Raw genomic sequence first — 22864 nt, 5'->3', positions numbered from 1 at the left:
CTCTCTCTCTCCTCCTATAACTTCACTGCAGCCCTCCTCCAGTCTAACATCCACGCATTCCAGCTGCCACCCTGTCTCCACATCCTGGCTGGCTAACACATTAACATCTGCATAGCGTGTGCAGACACTGGTTGTCAGGGTTAAAATGAGTCTACAGTGAACAATGGAGCAAACATGGAGGGGGGAGAAACACATCTGGATGGCAAATATTGATGACACAATGTAGGTTAATCTGTCACTATAAGGAAATAATTATTTTGTCAGCAGAAAAGCTCTTTTGCAAGTTCTTAATTATTTGAGTCAGTCAATCATATACACATGTTGGTCTTCTTACCACTGTCCATTCCAGCACTTTCCACTGTCCACATGCCACGACTGTGCACACTTCCCTTGAAGGAGGCTTTGGTAGGTGGGCGCATGCCGACTCGTCGGCCACGCCGCCCTGGTCGTCACGGCAACTCACATAGCGCATCCGTGTCCCTTTGCCACAGCTGGCGCTACACTGTTTTGCGGGAGAGAAAGATTAAGAAACCGGAAACCAACCAAATGAGAAAAGCAGATAAAAAGTAAAATAAACAAAAAATGTGACAGCACTGCCAACCTGGGTCCAGGAACCAAATCGCCACTGGGTTTTGTGGCCCGGGTGGGAAGGGACTTTGGTCCCTGGGGGAACAGGGTGGCTGCTGGGACACTGGGCTATTTCACAGTCCTGTGGAAGAAGAGACACATACACCCATTCATGCAGTGATTAGCAAAATGAATATACTGTAACAACATCTGTCCCTGACAACAAAATACCATGAATATCAGAGATAGCTTTTCTGACATGGGACAGTCGTGAGCAACTTAAACTATATTCCTTCGGCTCTACGTTTGAGAGTAGTTATGCTTCCCATCGACCCTTTCCCCTCAACTTACCAAAACAACATTAACAGGGTCCGCCCCGTCAGTTCAAACTATGGATTGTGGCAGTAAGCCACTCAGCATAAAGCCCTGATCCCTGTCATAACAGGTCATAGTGGAGTGGTATTCAGGGCTCCAATGCCTATGCTGGCGTGGTTGTAAACTCCACCCCTAATCCACCCCCTTGTCCCGCACCTTCCGCCTTTCCCTCTTTCCCCTCCATATGCCCTCTGATGCCCTCTGACCCCGTGTCTTTAGGAATGAGTACTGGATCAGGTCGCACAGACTTGGGCTACACATTCAGCATGCAGCCTCCAAAAAGAAACAAAGTAACAGGAAGCTCTCCACATGCTTCCTGTTGTACTTGCATTTGCATGCATCAATAGAATATTAACAAATATATACTACAAGAAATCCAAGACATGAACAACCTTGTACTAAAACCTCCCTCCATCTATCAGTCTCTCTCATCCTATGTCCTGGTGCAGGGTGGTGGTGGGACTAGTGGCCTGGTGGCCCACTTCATGGCTGGCTGGTTAGAATCACAACGAGGTGGGGCGACTGCTTCAGGGTCACTGGTCACCGGTCTCTGCTGGTCCAAGCACCGGAATTGCGAGCTGCTGTGACTAGAGGGGGGCCTCATCCTGAGTCTGCATGCTAAGCGCTCTGAAATGGGTTTACGCCATACGCTGACCAAACAAACCTCTCATTCAGTTCAAAATATTGCAAGTTTCTGTCGGGGTTTCTGTGCAAGTTGTGTGCAAAGTTCACCATATACACACACACAAACAATTGGCAAGAAAATTAACCTGGGTGAGTGTCATTTCCCAACATCGTATGATGTAGACTGACATAACCCTCTGTCAGTCTACAACATGGGTAAGTGGAGGAGAAGCACGGCTTTGAACTAGCCTACTTTAAATGCTGGTAATTATTTATTTGAAGCATGTCCTCTGTGATATAGCTGTGATTTCTGATTTATTTATGGCTGCCACAAATACAGGATGTTTTGACACAAAACATGCGTGAAAATCAAACTGGGGGTAAATAACTGTGCACTCGTGGTGCTGGAATCATTGGAAAGTTAAGTGGTAACGAGACAGAGAAATTGCAAGGTAGTGCTTCTTCAGGTCCGAAAAAATAATGCTTGTAAGTTGGAAAAAATTAGTTAATACATCCTTCAGTCCAACCACTTTCTAAAACATTCATCCATGGAGGGAACTAACTGGAGCCTATCCTAGCTGCATATCGTAGGAGGCAGCAGGGATAGGCTCTTATGATATGTTTGCTAGATAATAGAAGGTCATCAGTCTATCACAGGGTTAATATGGAAAGACAGACAACCAGTCACCCTCACATTTACATCTAAGGTCAGTTTAGATCATCTCTGTATCATGCATGTCTATGGGCTGAGTTAGAAAGCCAAAGTACCTGGAGAAAATGCACAGAAAGGACCCAGCTGGCTGGTGGACTCCAACCCCAAACCATCTTACTGCATTTTTTAAAAGGAGCTTATATTAGTTGATGGTTTCCATAATAAGCAAATTCCCATTGTATGCTGAGGTAAGAGCAGGGTAGGTAAACTTTGCTGTTTTAAGCTGCAGGTTTGGTCAAACAGTGGGCTGATGTTCCTGTCTATGCTTCTATAAGCATAAAGAACTGTTTGTATTTAACCCAGTCTGATTATGTCTGGGAAAGTTGGTTTAGAAATTCAACAAATCTTTTAAAGATTGTGCATTGGGGGTTTGTAAAAATTACAGAGAAAAACTGGAATTTAGTGCAGCCAGTCTCGCAAGTGTTTGTGCATGTCACCTCCTTCTCATGTGCCCCAGGCTTAACGCAATCATTGCTTCTGCCAAACATTTCAAGTGTCAGCTAGATGACACAAGTGAAATTGTTTTCAAGAGAAACATATTAGGGATTCTGTCTCAGAGTTTTGTCTTTATGGTGGGATAGTGAGGCTGGTAAACTTCCCTCTGCATTTGGAGCAGGCGGGACAGCTTTTATTGAGACCAGGTGGAAATGAAATGCCAGGTTTTTTGTGTACATTTTCAGTACAAGCGTGCATCTTCTTCCTTCACACTCAACTACGGAGCAAAGAAAATGCTCTCAGAGTGAGGAGATGATAAGCAGATTGTGGGGGAAAAGAAAGGACGATAAGACCCCTTACCTGGGTGTCAGTGGGTCGCGTGGCTGCGTTACATTCGGTGTCGTCCATGACGGCACCATAAGAGCCCACCACGCACTTCACTGCTCGCATCTGGTAGCCTGGCCCACAAGAGGTAGTGCACTGGGTTCAAAGAGAGAAAAAAGAAACAAAGGAGGCGTGATGGGAAAACATTTGCAACAGTCAGCCAAAAAGAAAACTGAGAAAAAGACAAGAAAGGCAAGCAAAAAACAGATGTTTTGTTGGAGCCACCAGAGCAACCCCTGCACACATGAGTATATAGAGCATATAGAAAAAATGTTAGCTCACTTTAGAAAAAGGTCTTCTAACAAAAATCATACATGAGGATATTCATATACATTGGACTGGCCGTTTTCCCACTGCAGCTCAGTCAGAGGGTACTATCCCGCGCTTTCTTCTGGCTCACTGCCTTCAGTGAAACGGGGTCAAACTTGTGTGGCGGCAACTTCAGCTGCCATTTGATCATGCTTCATTAAACCACTTCAAATATACCTTAAAATGTGCACATCCTCTGACGAGGGGCACAAAATAGCTCGCATTTTTGGGTGTTCTGTTCTGCACACGTACACAAATGAGAATGGGTGCGCACACAGATATATAACGCGCTTTCTGGGAACACTGCTATGAAGACTGTCCATTGCTTTTGTATCTTCATTTTCATGACATGTCCTGTGACTCTAAACAGCAGAGAGTTCAGTGCTAAATAACGAGCGTAGCTTGTCTGTGTATCCACCCGATGATTTACATTAGAGACCAATTCATCAGAGAAGTAATAGCAAATTTCTCTTGCTGAGCTGTGACCCATCAACTGGGTAGACTTTCATATTGCATGTATGCAAGTATGAAAGCAGTGGCTCTAAATCTATATATACAGCATACTCTTTTAAATGCCTTGGAAAAAAAGATCTGCTATAGAACTATAAAAATTATTCAACCAAACTGATTGATTAAAGATAGATTATATCTTCTTTAAATGAAAAGATTTACTCATGTCAGTATGCAAATAAAATTTTCCATTTTACATGGAACCCTTGAGATAGATAGAACCAACCACAGTCAGTTACCATATCTTCCTTTATATTTAGCTCGTCTTTTTTCCTGTCTGCCGTCCCTCACTACCAACCAGTTGTGGCAGATGGCCGCCCCTCACTGAGCCTGGTTCTGTCGGAGGGTCTTTTTTTCCTGTTAAAAGGGAGTTTTTCCTTCCCAGTGTTGCCAAGTGCTTGCTCATAGGGAGTCGTCTGATTGTTGGGGTTTACTTTCTATAATGACCTGATAAATGACCCGACTTCTTACAGCTTTGAACAAAAACAGTCGAGCACTGTGTACTGAATGCTGCACAAATCATAAATACAGGGTTGACTCACCTGTCCCCAAGGTCCAACCTGCCAAGCGGCACACTCCTGCTGTTGGCACGTCTGGACTGACTCAGGTTTAGACGACCCACAAAAGCGATCATCTAGACGGTCCTCACCAAACTGACACCACGTCTGGCGATGCTTGTAGCCTTTACCACATGTCACAAGGCACTAAAAAAATAAATAAATAAATGTTACAGGTTATAACGCCATGAATTGCGTACATAGTTAATCGCTAAATGAGTACAAGAAATGAGCAGTTACAAGTATTCAGATTCATGATAGAGGAAGTTCTCTTGGTTTTAAGTAAAGCAGTATATGCACATTAGAAAGCCCCTAGCCGCAAAAACAAAAAAAGTGTGAGTGTGTTTATTTATGTGCGAGTACAGTCCATATGTATATATTACAGCATACGGGTTCTGGCAACACCACACGGGAGATCTGAAAAATTCCCGGAATGCAGCCCACAGCTTTGCAAGCTCCTTGCTCTACGATGTGTAAACTGTGCAGGAGTTTAAGAACGATTTCACCCTGCAATCACCTCTTACCCAACACTCATTTGGAGTGGAAGGAGGGGAGTAACTCTCCTAAAGCTGAGACATTCACAATCAGCACTGGGATTTGACATTTGACCTAGATCACCGCTGCTTTAATACTCCAGCATTTACAAAGAAGTCTGTTATTCTTTACGTTGAGTAGCCCTAGACACATACTCGTCTAAAAATCTCACAAACAAATCACTGAGCGAGTTGAAAACCTGCACAGAAACACAAAAACACATACATCTGCAGCTTGAAAAGGTGTCCACTTTAACTACTTAGGTAAAAGTCTTATTTTCTTCACTTGAAACTGTCGGCCCCAGAGCAAGCCACCAAAGGTGCAGAGAGTGCAGCGCACATGCCCCCGGGGTCTTATTTTCTTCTAAACGCAAAGACAATACAATAATTGCTAAACTGACCTCAGACCAGTCTCCAGTCTTCCACTGCGGACAGAGGAATTCATTGCAGGGTTGGACGGTCAGCTTGTCCCTTTGACTGCATTTGCTCTCATCGCCACCAGCCTCAGCTGCCTTTCGACACACTGCCCCTCGACGGCGGGTTCCTCCACCGCAGCTCTTGGAGCACTGCAGCACAAACATTTGAGCATCAACAAGTGTAAACACATACACAACCCGAGATAAACTTGGACAAACATCTGGTCAGTGCGGACAAACAAATCCCCAGACTTCCAACAGAGTTCGTACCTCCGACCAGGATGAGTACTCCCAACCACCCGGGTTACAGTCTCCGTGACAGCCTTCCTTGTCATCAGGTTTGCGCTGACCGCTACAGTAGCGGTCATCAACCTTCTGGGTCTTGCCGTCTGCACGGTTGATTTTAGCACAGTATATTTCCAGGGTACGATATCCTTGGCCGCACTGGGCTGTACACTCACTTTTTCGAGCAACGTGCCATCTGCGTAAAGAACAAGTGGGTAAATCTTTGCACTGCAAAGACCAAATAAAGTGTCAGTCAGATGGATCAAATGGTTTAGAGTGATGATGCAAACCTAAGTTCACATTCAGTGTTGCATGGCTCAGTGATGACAGCAGGTCTCGCTGTGCCGTGGCACCTCTGGTCTGACACCACCACCCTGTCCGATTCTCTGCTACAGAGAATCTTCCGCTTGCGCTCTCCTGTGAGGGTACAAAAATTGAGGTTCTAAGTGACAGCCACTCTAAAACATCTTGGCAACACACTATAACAAAAAATAAATCAAACATGAGTCAAAATGGCAAAGGAAATTGAAGAAAAGCTGTGTCATTTAAATAAAGAGATCTGTTTTATAACTAATAAGAAATTTACAAAGATGTAAACAGAATCTCAAGCTTGAGTTACAATCTCGGGTTTCGTAACTTTATCATGAGATGAAAGTGACTTTTTACTGCCCGACCTGCAAGTAGTTATCTGGGTTGATGCACCATCTGGCTCAAGTAAAATATGGCTCATCGTCGGGAGTGCAATAAATGCCAGCGTGAAAAGTGTGTACACCTCACTTTGGCTTTTGTGTAAAATTACAGCACGATATGAACCTTAATGTGGCAATAGATCACCACCTCATGTTACCAAGTTTTGCAGCTGAACGCTATGAGAGCTTAATGTGTTATATGCTAGATGTTTATCCTGCTGTGAACTGTGGAGTTATTGGTTTCCCTTCAGTTGCTGAAGCAGGGTGGTGCCAAAAAGTGGAGAAAGGCATTCTTAAACAGAAAAAAAAATTGACTTGTAACACACATAACAGGTTTTCGAGTTTGCTTGCAATCTTCCTCCGCACACCCACGTACTCTGACCTCTCCACAGTCATGCCAAGCAGATGTGCCACGGCATAGTGTAAAACTGATATTTAATCACTTGTACAAAGGCTAAATGCCTACAATGACCATGTTTAATGGTAACTACAGCATCCTCCATCTCCTGGGTCTCCTGCTCAGCATTTTCTAAATGTTCTTCTTCCTTCATTCCATCTCCATCCCATCTCATTTTTACTCTGACCACACAGTTTATCATTCACCTTTCCCATCATCTCACCCTGCAAACCACATGTGCCTCCCCCTCACCTTGGCACAGACGACTACACTCCTGCCAGGGCCCATAAGCATCCCAGAAGAACTGTTGAGGCTTATCCTCTATGGGAATGTTAAAGGAATACCTGACATCTGGGTTGTAAAGGTTCCCCACAGAAAGCACCTGGGAAAAAGCAGGCAATGTGATATACATTACACAACCTTACAATTGTAAATTTGAAAGATCAAGTCTGTAGAAGGATTTATGATTCTGCATTCCTCTCTTCTATTAAATCACCATCTTCTATCTTCACATCTCCTGCACAAGATACCAAATTGTCATGATAAGGACAGCTTACCTGGATAACGATCTCCTCTTCTATGCGGTCAGTACAGTTGATCCTCTCAATGACATGGTCGGAACCGCTGTACTCGATGATGGCATTTCCTACTTTGATTTCCCTTTTGAACATGCTAACCACAAACTCCCCGTTAAGCAGGAACTCTCCGCGGCTATTTGATATGGCTACAGGGAGGCAGAAACAGTTAGTTGGCTTCATCACACTGAAAAGAGTTTGTGTAAACTCAAGCTAGCTTTGATTTATTAGCTGATTTTAAAAAAAAATGCATAAAGGTGAATTACTTTGTGCAAATCACTGTTTATGGCAGGAACCTGCACAAACATGAACTTATTTCTGCGCGCAGCAGAGCAGCTTAGGAAACACAGTGGCTTAAAATGTTCATTTACAGTAAGGCACACACAGTGGGTAACAGTAAAGCCTTATTGGGCTAAAATAATCCTCTGTTCCCGAAGAAGTCCCATCCAGGGGCACCCTGTTCTGTTCAACAGTCAGTCTTCTGCACTCGTTCACCCTAATGCGATTATGGAGCTAATTTCCTGCCTTTACTTTCCTCGCCATTTCACACATTACACTAATATGGTTGTGGAGAGTGGCATTTATTGCACACGCACACAGACAAAAAAAACAATCAATCCGCTTTGGGTTGTCCCAATATATAGAAACACTGAAACACACAGTTAAGGATCACACTATGTTCAGAAGTTTGCATCAAGGACATGCACACAATAAAAACAACACACGAGCACAAAAAACATGAGTAGGTCAGTGGTATGAACAGGCTGAGACAGAGCCTTAGAGCAAGTACTAAAGCTTTTAAACTAAGGGACCTTGCTGGATTGGTACCCGCAGGCATTTAATGGATTTGCATGCATAGTATTTGCAAAATCTACGGCAGTTATGCAGTGCCCGGCTTTACACTGAAGGCTGAACGCTGTCCTTCTCATAAACACTCAAGCACATCTCATAAACACGCATCTTTTTAACAGCGCATTCCTCCAGAAATGACTTCAAACAGCACGACTGGAAATGTAAAAATACAATCGAAGTATTAACAATTGTTGGCTGTCTTACCGAGGTAGTTGTCATCCTCCGGTTTCCCTGAGTAACTGTGTTGACGCACATCTATGTTTGTAGCACCACTTGGTATTCGCACCACTTCGTTATAGCCTGCAAATACATATGCAGCGCATTAGCGCACCCAGGTCTGTAAATGCACTAACAAGTGAACCCATCCATCGATGCTTTTCTGCTGAGGTGTGTAAGCAATATAATAACTGCCACAACAGCTATTACCATTTATATGTACTGAAATGGAGACTGATGGGGGTAATAAAAGAGGTTGTTACTCACCATAGCGTACAATGTTGAAGGTGCCTGCTACAGTTTTGCAGGAAGAGTTATCGCCTCCACATACGCCACATTTGTCCCTCCTGGCTTTAGAGTTGAGTACATGATCACAGCCCGCCTGCTGCTCAGTACGGGAAGTAGGAAATACACAATAAGAAAATTAAGGATTTTTAATTAAAGGACTTTATTAGAAAATCACCAAATCATAGCAAATATGTAATTGATTCTTTTGAGACGCATTTTAGCTTAACTTTAGTGCATCTATGAATATAAAAATCCCATTGTCTGAGCTGGAATATACTGAAAACTGTGCGTGGTTTGGAGATCACGCGTTATGTTAGTAATGTAGGTGCTTACTATTTTATCCACTAAACACGGTTACTGTTCAAGAATGGTCCCTGCTCTGCTATTATTACAAATAACCATGAACCGCTGCTGCTAAATGAACAGAATTAGAAAGCTCACTCTGCACAGGCCCTGGACACAGATGTCGTTGGTATCGGGTCCACATGGCGTGCCGTCAATGACCCTGTCCCTGAGCTGATAGTAGGCTGTGCTGCCTGCAACCCTGCAGAACAGCTTACATCTGTCCTTCATCAGAACTGACACAGGAGATAGAATACAGATAATTATTTCATGGTGACTCAAATAAATGCAAAGCTTACATTATGGCTGTTATTCATGAAGTAAGTATTAAGATGCCACTGTGATGTGAAAAAAACTATTCTCACTTCCGCTGTACTTGGGCACCCAGCGAACATTTGGAGGTAGACCGTTGATGTTAAAGTGCCTGCCGTCAAAAGCAGCACACTGTTCCTCCCTGAAGTCCTTCTTCTGCTTGGAGCAGGGCTCAGAGTTGCAGGAACGAAACTTCATCCGGCGACCAACACAGTACGTTCCTCCATTTCTGGGCCTGAGAGTGAAAACGTGGGATAAAAGCAGTAAAACTGAATCATTCCCTTGTGTTAAGCACCTTTTCTCAGAGGACACTTATCAGTTTATCAATTTCCCTCTCTTTGCTCAGCCTGTTGTTAGTTTTTAATTTCCAACTTATCCACACGCTCTACTCTTTTCTATTCGTCCATTATTCAGGAAGACTGACTGATCTCCATATTTACCAGGAAACAATCCTGTAAGATATGCCATCAGAGAGCCTGTTTTGATGAGCATTAGCTATGGAAAGAATTCCCTTAAGGAGGTTTGATCTATGGAACACTGACTTTGGAGACAAGGTCCAATAGGCATGCGTGACTACAAAGGAACGGGCTGCTCACACGGGTCGGTTGCATTCGCGCATGGCAATCTTTATGCCTCCGCCGCATGTCCGCGAACAGGTGCCAAAAGGACTCCAGACTCCCCACGCTCCCTCAACAGGTGAGGCATCGTGCTCTTTGGTTATACACAGCCCATGTTTGCAGTGCTGCAAGAGAGGAACAAAGGGGAAAAGTAAAGGAGAGATGAGTGAAGAGAAGATAACAAAAAGAAATGCCAACACATCCATCTGCTCTTCTGTGCTTTAAAGCTAATCTGGGAGAAATTTGGAACTGGGAAAAAAAAATTCACAACTGTGTCTGGCTGGAGAGAGGACAAGAAAATGTCACCCTTACAGTCAATAAATATATCTCAGCTCCAAACAGAAGGATCATTTTATACTGTTAAAAAAACAGACTTCATTTTAGTCATTAGTGTGGTGTGCGCTGGCATGACAAGAGATGAGACAAACACCAAAAGGTTTCAGCTTGTCTGTGTGTGTGAGTGTACATGTTTAGACAGAAAATTGGCATGCTACTATTCTTGTGGGGACCAACAGGGACTTATGGGGACAACGTGCCCGTCCCCACAAGTTTTAATGCATTTTTGAGGCTCAAAATGTGGTTTTAGTGTTAGGATTACAATAAAGTTATGGTGAGGTTTACGCTAAGGCTTAGGGTTAGACATTCGATTTTGATGGTAGGGTTAGGGTAAGTTGCTAGGGAAACCATTATGTCAATTAGATGTACTCACTAAGATATGAAAACAAGTGTGTGCCTGTGTGTGTGTGTGCATCTGCAGGTCGTGGGACCTGGAGGTGTAGTTCAGCTGGTCCATGGTGCTTTCATGTCTCAGTCTTAGTGACAGGAAGCAGGAAGTCGGTGCAAAAGTTCTAATTATAAGCTTAGGCAGAGTAAGCATCATTCACAGCTTTCCACCACTCATTTACTAGTAACAAGAGTTTACATGTATCAGTGGAAACTTGACTTTTGACAAGTCTTGTTTTGTCATTTTGCACAACAAATTGTGCATGTGTTGAGATAACCTGCCAGTGTTTCCCTCAAATATTAGAAATGATATAAGAAAACTTTTTTTTAATAAATCCAACTAAAAAGGGATCTTTAAAACCAACAATAGCGAGATTTTTCTTTTTCATGTGTTTTGGTAGATTTTTGCTTTTCTATGAGTCAAAAAAGCCACAACATGAGAACATTTTAAAATAAAATGTTTCTTACGAGTAACTTGACACAGTTGGGTAAAACCGCTTGACATAATTTGTAAAGTACATCTAAAAAACACATAATATAAACATTTAAAAAAAAAAACAACATTTCGTTGATTGTATAACGTCCCCTCTTCCTGGCCACCAACACTAGGCAATGCTAAGGTTCATGGACTTTTTTTCTTGTGGTGGGCTTAAATCGCCACCTTCAGCCGAACTGAAGTGATTAAAATTTGGCATTCCACCCCTTACTTAATTATCCCCAAGCTTCTGGCTTAATTAAAATCAGTTCAAGGGTCTTCTCCTTTACCATTTACACACTAATGCATTACACTATCAGCATTGCTCTTACCTTTCCAGGTGAACAGTCGGTGCCATCTGCCCACGGCATGTGCTGAGTCCTGCAGCCCCGCTGGGCGCCCTCTGGACTTGTGCACCATAGTCTTCGACACTGGGTCTGAGAACACACGAACACACACACACACACACATTAAGAGTCAATGCTGGGATTCCAGGAAAAAAAATAAACTAAAAGAACAAGCTATGGCTCATAAATGTCATGTTTATTTCCCTGACTGTAAACAACTCCATTAATATACAGCATGGACTCAAGCCAGCAGACTTCCAATTTAGCACATTCTATCAAACAATATGCCTCCCTACACTAAATTTGCTGCATCAACAATTTCATTTGCCAGGTATTTCTAAGCCTGCGTGACCTTTTAGACTGAGTGAAAACCACAAGCCAAGAAACTATAGTGTCACATATTTAAAGACATTTCTGTATTATTAAACTGAAATGTCACTTTTTTAACTTAAATTCAAATTAAATCTGGCTTCACTTTGCTTGTGTTTCAGAAGATGTTAAACGTGGCAAGTGACTTTAAAGGCTTCAGAGTCATCCGAGAACCTCTGCTGCACTGAATCTCAACTCCCTCCGCTCCCCTCTGAGACCCCCACGTGCAACATGACAGTTCAGATTTGCACACCGAGTCCGCTTACCATATAAGGGCACACCTGCGTTCCCGGCCCAAATATCAATTCACACTGTTTATTGACATTGTATATCCGCCCGGGCAGCTGCTGCGAGAGAGCGTACGGTCTAGAAACGGGCTCATCGAGCAAGCACTCACCATATCCTGTGCTATTAAGAAATAAAAATAAAATGACTTAAAGAAAAGGGATAAAAACAAGAGAAACAAACAGACAGAAAGCACACTCAGTACAGCTGGAGTGGTTATTTTTCTGCACAAAAACATCTTGAAAAACGTCTTGTGTTGAACTAGCTATATGTGGTAAGTGGTGGGGAACTCAGGAAGTCAAGGATGGAGGGATACTATGCATTGCTTTGGAGGTAGGTCATTAAATATTATTACTCCAAGAGTTCTGGGTCTTTCTCAGTGTGTACGAGAGACGAGACCAGAGGGTGCAACAGCCCTGAGAAATGATGACAGTTTGACTGTGGCTACCAATGCACTGTGTGTGTTGGCGTGTGTGTGTTTGTGTAAACCTGCACAGTTATTAAAGAATATTTAGCCAGGTTTTAGGAGGTCATTTTTGCTACGTTTTCCCAGTTCTATTCCCCATGCATGTTTGGAACAATGATGAAGACAACAGTATGACATACTCAAGGAACTCTGTGATGTACTTCCTGCTACACTTGGACCACATCCAAGGGTTTGTGTTGTAATTAAGTGTGGGAGCCATCACATGTTGTTGAATCTTTACTCCATCCTCCTTACACTTGTTACTGTCATCGTGAGGCATGTTGAACCTGGAAGAATAGAGGAAAAAAACATGTTCAGGCATAAAAAAAAAAAAAGCTATTTATATTAACAAGCAACAAATAGAGCGTTTTCAAATGTCCCCACTAGCTGTACTTCCATGGCCCTGCATGGCTCTGTTTTGCCAGTGTGGTTATTGCTTCTTGGCAGGACGTCAACTTCTTGATATGTTTTATTGTGCTTCACAAAGTGGCAGTGACAAATAGCAATTTGTGTTGTGTTTGACTGTACTTCATTTCTTCAGCAACATCTAAACAGCAATTCTATTTTTCTACTGTCACCATCTTATTGGCTTTGGGAAACTCATTCAAGGTTGCTATACAAAATAATGCACAGCATTTGTATTGCCTGCCTGTGGCAAGACTGGATAGAAAGATATTAAATTATATGAAAACTGAGAGAAGAATAAGTGAAGCATTCAAGCTCCTGCAGGGTAAACAAATGTACTCCCGGTCGATGGTGGACAGGTGCGGCATCACACTCCTTGTTGCTAAGCTGTCCGCCTACAACACCGAGCTTTGTCGCAAATCAGTCATCAAGCATGCTGCCCCAGCCTGATGCAGATAAACATGCAACCCAATAATAAGAAAAGGAGCATTTGTTTGAGATGAGGACTATTAAAGTCTGTAACAGTCTCCAGAGTAGAACGCTTACTCAGGACTTTGGACAGTGGAGTTTGCTGAAGGGCAAAGGAAACCAAGAAGTGGTTTAAATTCAATTCTGAGAATCCAGGTTACAGATTTTTTTTTGCTCTCAAAATGAAAAGCAGGGATACATTTTTTTATCCAGATGTGCAGAATTTATGGTATCAGCTGTTATAAATTCCTAGAAAGTGTTCTGAAGCTCTAGTGATGTGTAACTAAGAACAAAACCAAGTATTTATGACTGATGAAAAAACAAATCAGTGGAAAAATGTCAGCTGCTCTTACACATGTCCAAGTTCGTGGGCAATGGTGAATGCAGTACTGAGTCCATTGTCCTCACTGATGCTGCAGCTCCTGTAGGGATCACACACGGTCCCCAACTCTGCAAGTCCTGAATAAGAAGAAGCTCAGTTCATTTTCTTTTGTATTTATTTAATGTACATTTCTACTATAATTTGTATCACTCTGTTACAAAAAAAAAGAAAAAGAACAAATATGCATTTACCTAAGGTGTCACACTTATCCCTCGCTCTACAGATGTCCTGCCTGTGGTGAAAACAAAGATAATTGATCTCGGTCATTGTTAGTCTACATTTTAGAATTTTGTCAGGATCCCTCTACATTTTTGGTTCACGGAATATTTGCATTTTGAAAAATGAAAGCTTCCACAATTCCTCTTGCACCTGGTGATTAGGATGGCAGTGTCGTGATGGGAGTGGTGGTTATCATCCAGGACGTTCTGACTCTGCTGCCAGATGCAGAAGTTCTTTAAAGTGGTCTGTGCATTAAATGAAATAACTGGACCATCCTGAGAAGGACACAGAAAAAAGAATAAATTATAGGAACGTGCACCATGTTGTGGCGTGGAAGCAAATTAAGTATTCTTACCAGCTCGTTGTTTATTATAACTAACTTTACAATCACAATGTTAATCAGGTTTCCAATGCTGGGGTCCTTGTATATGGAAGACACCTGAAAAAAACAACAAAGACACAAAACGTGACCTCAAACCTAAAGAGAAAATCAATGTTTAAATTAAGTTGAGCCAGATTGGATGTGACATTGTATATTTAGTGCTAGTGGTTTTATGGGCTGCTTACTTGCAGTTTCAAGCAAGTACCAGAGATTTTGTTTGATTGAAGGATCGGCATGATAACAGCTTGAGCCCCTGTGGACAAGTCAGCCTTTCCCCAGACTAGAATATGGGTCATCGCTGCCTCCCCAGGACTTTCAGTTCAGCCCCAGATGCAGGCGGAAACTGGTGTTTGAAGTGGTCGAGAGTATGCAGCCTATGTAACATACCTGAGCCTATTTTTTAACATTCATCAAAGCTGTCCAGCTATCCCTCAAGCTGCCCTCTCTTCCCCCGAGCCGTTTGAAAATGTTGTTTACCCCTGCCCTAAGGTGCCCTTTTACCTCCCTCAACTCTCCTCCAAAGGCTGACTGACTTGCAGCACAAACAGCAAACAGCAAAGAGGAACACGTGTGTACATTTAGTGCATCAGTGTGCACGAAGATGTCCTACTCTGTCCATATCTGCGCAAAAGATTTCTACCAACCAAACATAGAGATCAGAACTTACTATAGACATTAACGTGAGTATGTAGTGCTGTAGGTTGCTGCCGTGATGCTCCACCATTTTGCTGTCGGCCACCAGCATAACTTCAACAAAGCGCGGGTAGGAGAGGAAGCGCTTTGATCTCCTGTGAGGTCCTGAGTCACCGCTGCTATCATTTGACGGTCTAGCGCTAGCACTGCCATGCTGTGATCTGAGCAAAGCATTGCTGGCCAGGCCAGCGCTCAGTGACTCCAGGTCATTGAATACACCAGTACTGACCACAGGGACTGCTTTAATCACAGTGCTGACCCCAGCCGCTGGCCTTCTTTTCACCTTGTGTCTCTTATGTCTGTGTTTGTGTCCTAGAATGAGAAGCCAAAAGAAATGGAGCAAATGTAAATATACAAGAGTGCAGGCCTGAGAAGACTGGAAGCATATTCGCTCAAACAAGGCAAGGAATAATTCATTCTTTGTCAAGAAGATGTGTTTGCTATTAAGCTGAAGTCATGTTTAACTATTAAATGATGGCGCTATATGAGATCTGGAAGTGGATATTGTCAAAACAAGCTCCCCCCTCCACTGAAAAGAGTTTGCTGACAAATGAACATTGCCTGAAGTGCCTTTTTTTCTCTCAGCAAAGGGAGGAAAAGAGGGCAAAGAGTTCAGGCAAGGTAAACCTGGAACCCAGCCATAAAAAGAGTACACAAATTGCTGTGCACACATCAAATGAGAACAATCCAACAACTGGGAAGCATTTTTCTTTAACTCTGGAAAGGTTTTATGTCCTTAGATAACATCTGCTGAACTGCTGAGTCTTTTTGTTTTCAGATCATCCTTACTAGACCATTACCAATGTGTCACCATTTATGAGGGATGATTAATGAATAGTGCTAAAGATCAATTTGCCGTTCCTAAACACCCGCAAGAAAGAAATGTAATCCATGTATATTTTTTTCACATTCAACTGAGAAGTATTTTGTAAAATATCATGTTAAAAGTCTTTTCTTGTATGATATGTTTACAGCATCCTTAGCTCCATCTTTGTTTGTATAGTTTAAAACTGTAGTCTGTTGGAGTGGCTAGTAACAGCTTCTTTTTGGTATGTCACATTGGATAAACTGAAGGCTACCACTGGATAACTTTCATACACCACTCTAACAAAAAACACATTTGCATGAGCGGTCATAGTCAGCTCACTGCAGTCAATCAGGGATCAATCTGTGTGCAAGCTGAAGGCTGGTCAATTGCAACAGCCAAAAAAGTTTGAAGCCTTTTGGCATTTTATGCAGTGTGAATGATTAAATATTAAATTCATATTTTGTCCCTGCCTGTTTTCTAATTCCTTATTGTCTTTTATCTTCTTTTTTTTTTTTTACTGATTTTGATCAAATCAAAAGTACATTGTTTGTGTGTGTATGTTGTGTCTCCATTCTCAGTTCAAAATAAAAAGAATGGTCTACAGATTCAATAGCACTTTGTGCAAGGCTGAATGAATCGTGTCCAGAATAGCGTTTAGTCTCATTTATGTCACTTGAGGCTAAAATGAAAACACAAACAATCACTCAAATGGAGTGAGAGCAAGCATCTTCAGAAGGATCTCCAGCACACAAAGACAAACGATTTCCATATTTATTGCTTTTAGTTTTGATTATTTTACCGTTTCAAGTTGCCATCACTTATGTAAAAATTTACACTACATCTTCATGGAAGTAGGTCTACCAACTTTCTTATCAAAGGAGCAGAGGAAGTACAAGAGTCAACAGGAAGTTCAGCCAGTAAACTGTGATGAGGCGATATAAGTGTGAGCTTCCAAATGATTCTTCTTGTGCGAGAGCTGGAAAACCTCCTCATTACTGTACTGCAGCTGTGGGTACTGCACTGTGCAGGCTATAGCATGACATGCAAGCCAGGATAGTTTCATACTATACTTTAATCTTGTCATTACATCTCTGACTGTAGCCTATTTATGGCAGAATGTATTTTTTATTTAGATATAGAACTTTAATTACTTTAATATTTAATCAGTTGCATTATTAGTTTGATGGTGGGTTTTTTTTTCTAACCCTAACCCTGCCATTCGGGTTCACTTTAACTCTTTATGGTCATTGCACAGTCATACTTTCTACAGTACTACAACAAAATTTAAGTACTGTTCCACATTGGTGCCAAAAGAAATTCAAGCTGTAATTGCAATAAATAATATATGTACAAAATATATACAGTCATTTATGAGTCCAGGCATTCCTTCGGTTCCCAAAATCAACCCAACACTGAGGCATCACTGAAAGTTAAAAACAGTACAGCTCCAATAAAAATAATTCACTAAAAAAAAAAGAGGATTTACAAGGTTTAGTGACGTTAGAAGTTAGCAGGAAGTTATGTTGCTAGTTCCAATCTAGAAATGATAAACCAGATTCTTATTAAGGTAGTTTAAAAAACCCCAAAAAAAACCAAACCTAAATGTTCAAACTCTGCTGTCTATGGAGGACTAAAGAGCAGTGACATATAAACTATGCAGTGGTTAGCTACACAGCTATGGTTATGCTAATATAAACACATTAGCATGAAGGATGAGGGATACATTTTTCCTCAGTAAAGGTTTATGTTGAGAGACACATACCATCACATGGCAGGAAAAAGACATGGAAACAGACCAAACTTCAGCTAACAGAGATTCTGAGAAGTTCCCATTCAAAAGACAAGGTTAGCTACTAATATATACCTGTGTGGTTTGGATTAGGTGTGATCTTCAGTATCAACACTGAAATCTTAGTCTACTTTGTCTCCTCTCCTCTGCTCGCTGCCTCACAAAGTGTATGTGTTTGTGCATGTGTGCACAAACCCCCTGTCAAACTGAGTATTCCCAGCTAGCATTAATTTGTCCTAAAACTTCAACCGCCTGACAAGCACAGGAGGAAAAGCTTGGACCCATTTTTGCTGTGAGAAATTAACTATTCTTCTTCAGTGCACCACAACGATATAGTTTTATGTATGGAATTCAACTCCATACAATAAGAAAAAAAAAAGCAAATGAAAGGAAAAAGAGGCCCCTCCCACCAATTGAAAAGTTGTGTTTGCATTAACCAGATAAGCAGCATATCATCCTAGAGGGCCTTAGTACAATTACTGTAATAGCTCACTGACTATTATATAATTGGTTCCTGTTACAGCTGATAGTGGAGACTTTAAATTTGAGTGATTATATCTGCGCAAACCAATTTAAAGGTCCCATGTACATAGTGGCACACAAATGTCAAAATTGCCTAATTACTCTGTCCCCTGTCGCACTAAAGCACTAAGATGTGCATTAACCAATTACATCTAACCAATATATACTGTTTCTAGACACTGGGAGGTCCATGCTCAGCAGCAGAAGTATGCCGTTTTGATAGAAAGAGGACACTGGGTGAGGGTTTACTAGAGCAGATATTTAGGTCAGCTGACTGGTCAAACACAGCACCTCAGTAGCAAGGTCTGGATCTGACGTTTTAGGTACAGAGCTGTGTCTGATATATATCCTAATGGCATACATGCTTACTCATCATATAATGTACCGTACCTGAAGTGTCACAAGCTGAGGTCTCCTCAGTGGTCTGTTTCTTCGGTGCACTTTTCCTGTATACAATATGAGGTTTTGTGTGTTCCTCTTCATAGTGTTCTCCTTGATAGCTGTGAAGGGGCTCCACAAAATACTCCCCTTCTGGAGACCTGAAAGTGCCGAGCTGGGTAACAGAGAAGACACATAGCAGTTAGGCTACAGCTATCTATATTCTCTAAGTGCTTATAAAACCAAGGAGAATAATCTATATCTCGAGGATCTTTTAGTATTGAGCTCTGTGCAGATCACATACCAGTTTGTACTTAATGTAGGAATGTAAAAAAATAAGCAAAACACAGACATAGCAGCTTTCAGTGGTAAAAACAAAGTACATTTGCATTCATGTTATAACAGAGGAAAGGTCTAAATGTGAGACCGTCTATCAAGAAAACACTAAGACTTGGCAAGTATGCTGCAAACCTTGTATGCGTTTGGCATGTTTAGCATGAGTTGGTTAACTTAGAGGTCTAGGATGTTCCAGATAAGATTCGTGGACAGTAAAGCACACATATGGAGAACCATCATGAAAGCTTGGGGGGGAAGGCTGGTATAATGTTTGCTTGCCATATGTTTCTACTCCCAGATAATCAATGGTAATATATATATATGGTATATCATAAGGAAAAAATGATTTGGCTATGTGTATTAGTATTTGATGCTGTTTGTTCTGCTTACATTTTGTTTCTATTACTCTGCAAAGGCCTGCACTTGAACTTTTGTCTGGCAAGACAAAAGAGGATCTCACTACAATAAGTTATTTTAGAATGTACTGCAATGAAAGGCAGCATTGCCTGTTTTAGGATGGAGGTTTTGGATAAATAATAATATATGCTTCATAAATGTCAGCTCAGCCCCACAAAAGTTCCCTGCAGAGCAGAGGATTCAAAGCATTTTATGTTTGATTTGTCATTTGGGAACAAAGCTGGCCTATTACTCTTGTCTGTCACCTCACTGTGGTTTCTATGTATAAACTCCTCTGAGTGCACTTTTCCTCCACTACAAAGCATCACTCATCAGGACTCCCTCTTTAGGAAGCCTGGGAGCTGGAACAACTTCGTCTTTAGTACCACCCGTACTAAAGACGTCACCGACTACCGGTGGACCAGAAAGAGACACAAATGTGGAGTAAACCTGAGTGCAGTCAGCCGACTTGGGCTCTTTGCAGCAAGCCACAACCGAGATTCTCGGTAAATGATCAGTTACTTACTTTCTGGATGCGCCCCACTACACAATCCTACCACGAATACAATTTTGAACAATTTTCAAAGTTTTATTTATTTTTTCTTAAATCAGCTACAGCTTCACTCAAAAGTCTCCAAAACACGTACACAGCTTTTTATGCCCTCATGCTGCAGAAGTAAAGTGAATGTAAAATGATCACGCGCACGACGAGTACAACCGCGCGTAAAAACTCACCAGTCCAGAGCACAGACTGATGACTGCGGCGTGCTCTGCATGTGCATTTACTTGTCCTTTGTAAAAGCAGTGCCTTAACTCCGTGTCCTCCTCCTCCTCCTCTCTCTCATCGGCTGCAAAATCCGTTACGTTCTCTCCTCGGGCTACTCCAAGTATTGTCACAGTGTAGAGAGGTGCGATAAATCCCGAATCCAACGTCAGGTTGAGGTGATAGTCCTGTCCGAAAGCAGATATCCTGTAGTGGATATTCGGCGAGGCCCAGTGATCCGTGCTATTGCCTGTGCCCTCATCCAAACTTCGCCTTTTCCTTTTGAAGTGCACACTGGTTGGAAACTTGTCACCGGCTTCATTCACTCGCACCGGTGTTACAACCTCATAAGCGCCGATCTCCTCGTTTACTGTGGAATAAAGGTAGAAGAATGTAAATGTGGTTTAAAAAACAGTCTACTTACATTATAAATCAGTGGGTAAAAAGGTTTAAGGATTATTATTCTATCAAAGTTGTTTCTGTCTTGAAAATCTGTTGTTTTAGTCAGAAAACGATAGTCAGTGAACTTCAGGCATCTAAACGCTGCAAGTCATTCGCTTGACTGAATTCAAAACTCATTCATTCTCTGCCGTCAGTGTTAGAAAACAGCTGCATGAGAAATTTTAAGAAATGCGGGGGTTGTCACAGCAAAATACTTTACCCGTGCTTGAATTCAAAAGCAATGTCCCCGTAGATGCGACTACATTCAAGAAATCAGGGAATAGTAGGAACCCCAAGCCCCAGAAGAGCACATGCATGATTGTCCACGTTCAGAGGAGAGAGCCAGCCTGTATTCCCTTAGTAGTACTGTATTCCTGCGGTAACTCCGGGCTTTCCGCCTCCGGTCCGCCTGCCACATCCAATTTTATTATCCTAGACTCTTGAGTTGATGGTCTCTGGCCGATGAAGTACACTGCTGGGACGTGAGCGCGTCGCGGATTCCCTGACGAACATGCATACTGCAGAGAGGAGTGGGCTGCTCCAACACTCAACTGCGATGGGCTCCGCTTGCCCGTGAACCAACTCTCCCTAGCTTAGAGGGGCGGGATCAGTCTAATATAATATTATCAGTTGTGTTGTTTCAATCTATACCACCTATACTCAGAGAGAGCTGCCCAACTAATCTGACATAACGTGTAGACAACGTGTTGCGCAATCCAGCTGCAAATTTGCATCGTGACACAAAGTGACATACCGACTTTTATTGTTGAGTTAATCACGTTTCAGAGGGGTGGACAGATGCGCAGCAGATCGGTGACTATGACAGTGAGGTGGGGCCCATATAGGAAATGCCTGCCCTGGGGGCAAATGAGATAATCTTAGCTGTATACTTAGAAGTTCACGGGATCACAGAGTGACAAAATTCAAACTGGCAACCGTATACAGCCGTATACAGGCATTGCTTTAGGTCTTAAGTAGGTGATGGAAAAGGTATTGTCTGAGGACAGTGGTAATGGTTTCATTAGGGTAGTCTTGAAAAATCTGGGTCAGTCATCTCTCAGGGAGATATTCCAGAAAGATACTTTAACAAAATTACTCGGGCGTTACTGTAGTGCATAATCTGGATTCTGACATGTACTCAGGTAGATTACTCCATTTAGACTCATTTGATTGAAGGCATCTGTGCATGCTTCCCAGCCCACATAACCTTATGTGGTGATAACTGCTTGCAGCTGGCATATGACTTCACAGCTCATTTGTTGTGTGCAATCAACACATGTGGCCTGGAATGAGGCTATACATGAAACATTGGGTGTGCAGGTGCATAGCTGAAATTAAGCACCTCATATAGAATGCCTGTGTTGTTCAAAAACACAAAATAAAACAAATAAAAGTGGAGAAAATAGCTCAGTTGCTTCTGTAATTATGTTGATTTCATATGCGTGTGAAATCTATTTTTCTTTCTTTTTTTTTCTTTCTTTCTTTTTTAATAGAGAACATCTTTAAATAAATTCACACCAGCCTTTTTAATCATGGCTTTTTCCTCTTCACAAAATCAACATTCTTGGCGAAATTGGCCACCCATTTGCACCTGTAAGGGCTCATTTTCTTGTATGATGGATGATCCACCATGAACAAGTTTAGTATGATCATAGGGGTCAGTAAAATGTTAGCATTTGAGATCACTGGTTGTAATGACCCACACTTGAGGTTCCTAAGAATACCTTTACGTCATGACTTAAAAGAATTCCCGAGCCTCCTAGCCTTTCCACTGGAGCTGGAGCACGTTTTTTCTTTTTTTTCTTTTTTGGAAAACCACCCAAAATAACAACCCAGGGACAGCTGTGGGTCACAAACCCCTTTTAAACACACCCCTTTTATCTCCAGTTAGTCTCTTTTCCAAGAATTCTTTTTAACACAGTTTTACAGCACACTGGATCACAGGTAAGTAATAACAGTTGGGAGAAAATGTGCTTAGGCAGCATGTTTATGTACAGCAAATACAACTTCAGAGGGCTATTTACTCTTGTTCCAGTTGCTGCATTGTTACAGATGCTATTCATTTAAAAGAAATTATAATTATGTTTTTCAACGAATGGCTAGTTGAGTTACTGAAGTCACTGTTGACACAGCGTTTATGAAAATGGATTAAAAAGCTACTTTTCCACCTTAAATATCAGCATATGGTTAACATCTTCGGTGGGCTGATTTTGATTCTCAAC

The 22864-nt window shown here is 41.9% G+C and overlaps 1 protein-coding gene across 1 annotated transcript in view; it reads right to left on the bottom strand.

Annotated features, from left to right (window-relative positions):
- Positions 1-21051, bottom strand: part of adamts9 (ADAM metallopeptidase with thrombospondin type 1 motif, 9) — a 38366-nt gene extending 17315 nt beyond the window's left edge. The window contains exons 1-25 of the mRNA XM_005731212.1: positions 20863-21051; positions 20174-20571; positions 18719-18881; positions 15184-15521; positions 14490-14573; positions 14285-14409; positions 14107-14147; positions 13887-13992; positions 12801-12947; positions 12176-12317; positions 11526-11630; positions 9975-10120; positions 9432-9613; positions 9166-9302; positions 8704-8821; positions 8425-8520; positions 7351-7517; positions 7046-7175; positions 5998-6124; positions 5693-5903; positions 5408-5572; positions 4459-4620; positions 3074-3193; positions 602-709; positions 335-502 (exon numbers count right to left, since the gene is read on the bottom strand). Of these exons, the coding sequence (XP_005731269.1) occupies positions 335-502; positions 602-709; positions 3074-3193; positions 4459-4620; positions 5408-5572; positions 5693-5903; positions 5998-6124; positions 7046-7175; positions 7351-7517; positions 8425-8520; positions 8704-8821; positions 9166-9302; positions 9432-9613; positions 9975-10120; positions 11526-11630; positions 12176-12317; positions 12801-12947; positions 13887-13992; positions 14107-14147; positions 14285-14409; positions 14490-14573; positions 15184-15521; positions 18719-18881; positions 20174-20571; positions 20863-20959 (3783 nt within the window). The 5' untranslated portion in view covers positions 20960-21051. The remainder of the gene's footprint in view (positions 1-334; positions 503-601; positions 710-3073; positions 3194-4458; positions 4621-5407; positions 5573-5692; positions 5904-5997; positions 6125-7045; positions 7176-7350; positions 7518-8424; positions 8521-8703; positions 8822-9165; positions 9303-9431; positions 9614-9974; positions 10121-11525; positions 11631-12175; positions 12318-12800; positions 12948-13886; positions 13993-14106; positions 14148-14284; positions 14410-14489; positions 14574-15183; positions 15522-18718; positions 18882-20173; positions 20572-20862) is intronic.
- Positions 21052-22864: the final 1813 nt, after the last annotated feature.

This window comes from Pundamilia nyererei, unplaced genomic scaffold, assembly GCF_000239375.1.
Source record: "Pundamilia nyererei isolate P.nyererei 1_Seehausen unplaced genomic scaffold, PunNye1.0 scaffold00042, whole genome shotgun sequence".
Classification (NCBI taxonomy): domain Eukaryota; kingdom Metazoa; phylum Chordata; class Actinopteri; order Cichliformes; family Cichlidae; genus Pundamilia; species Pundamilia nyererei.
This window is presented reverse-complemented; position numbering and strand designations above follow the sequence as displayed.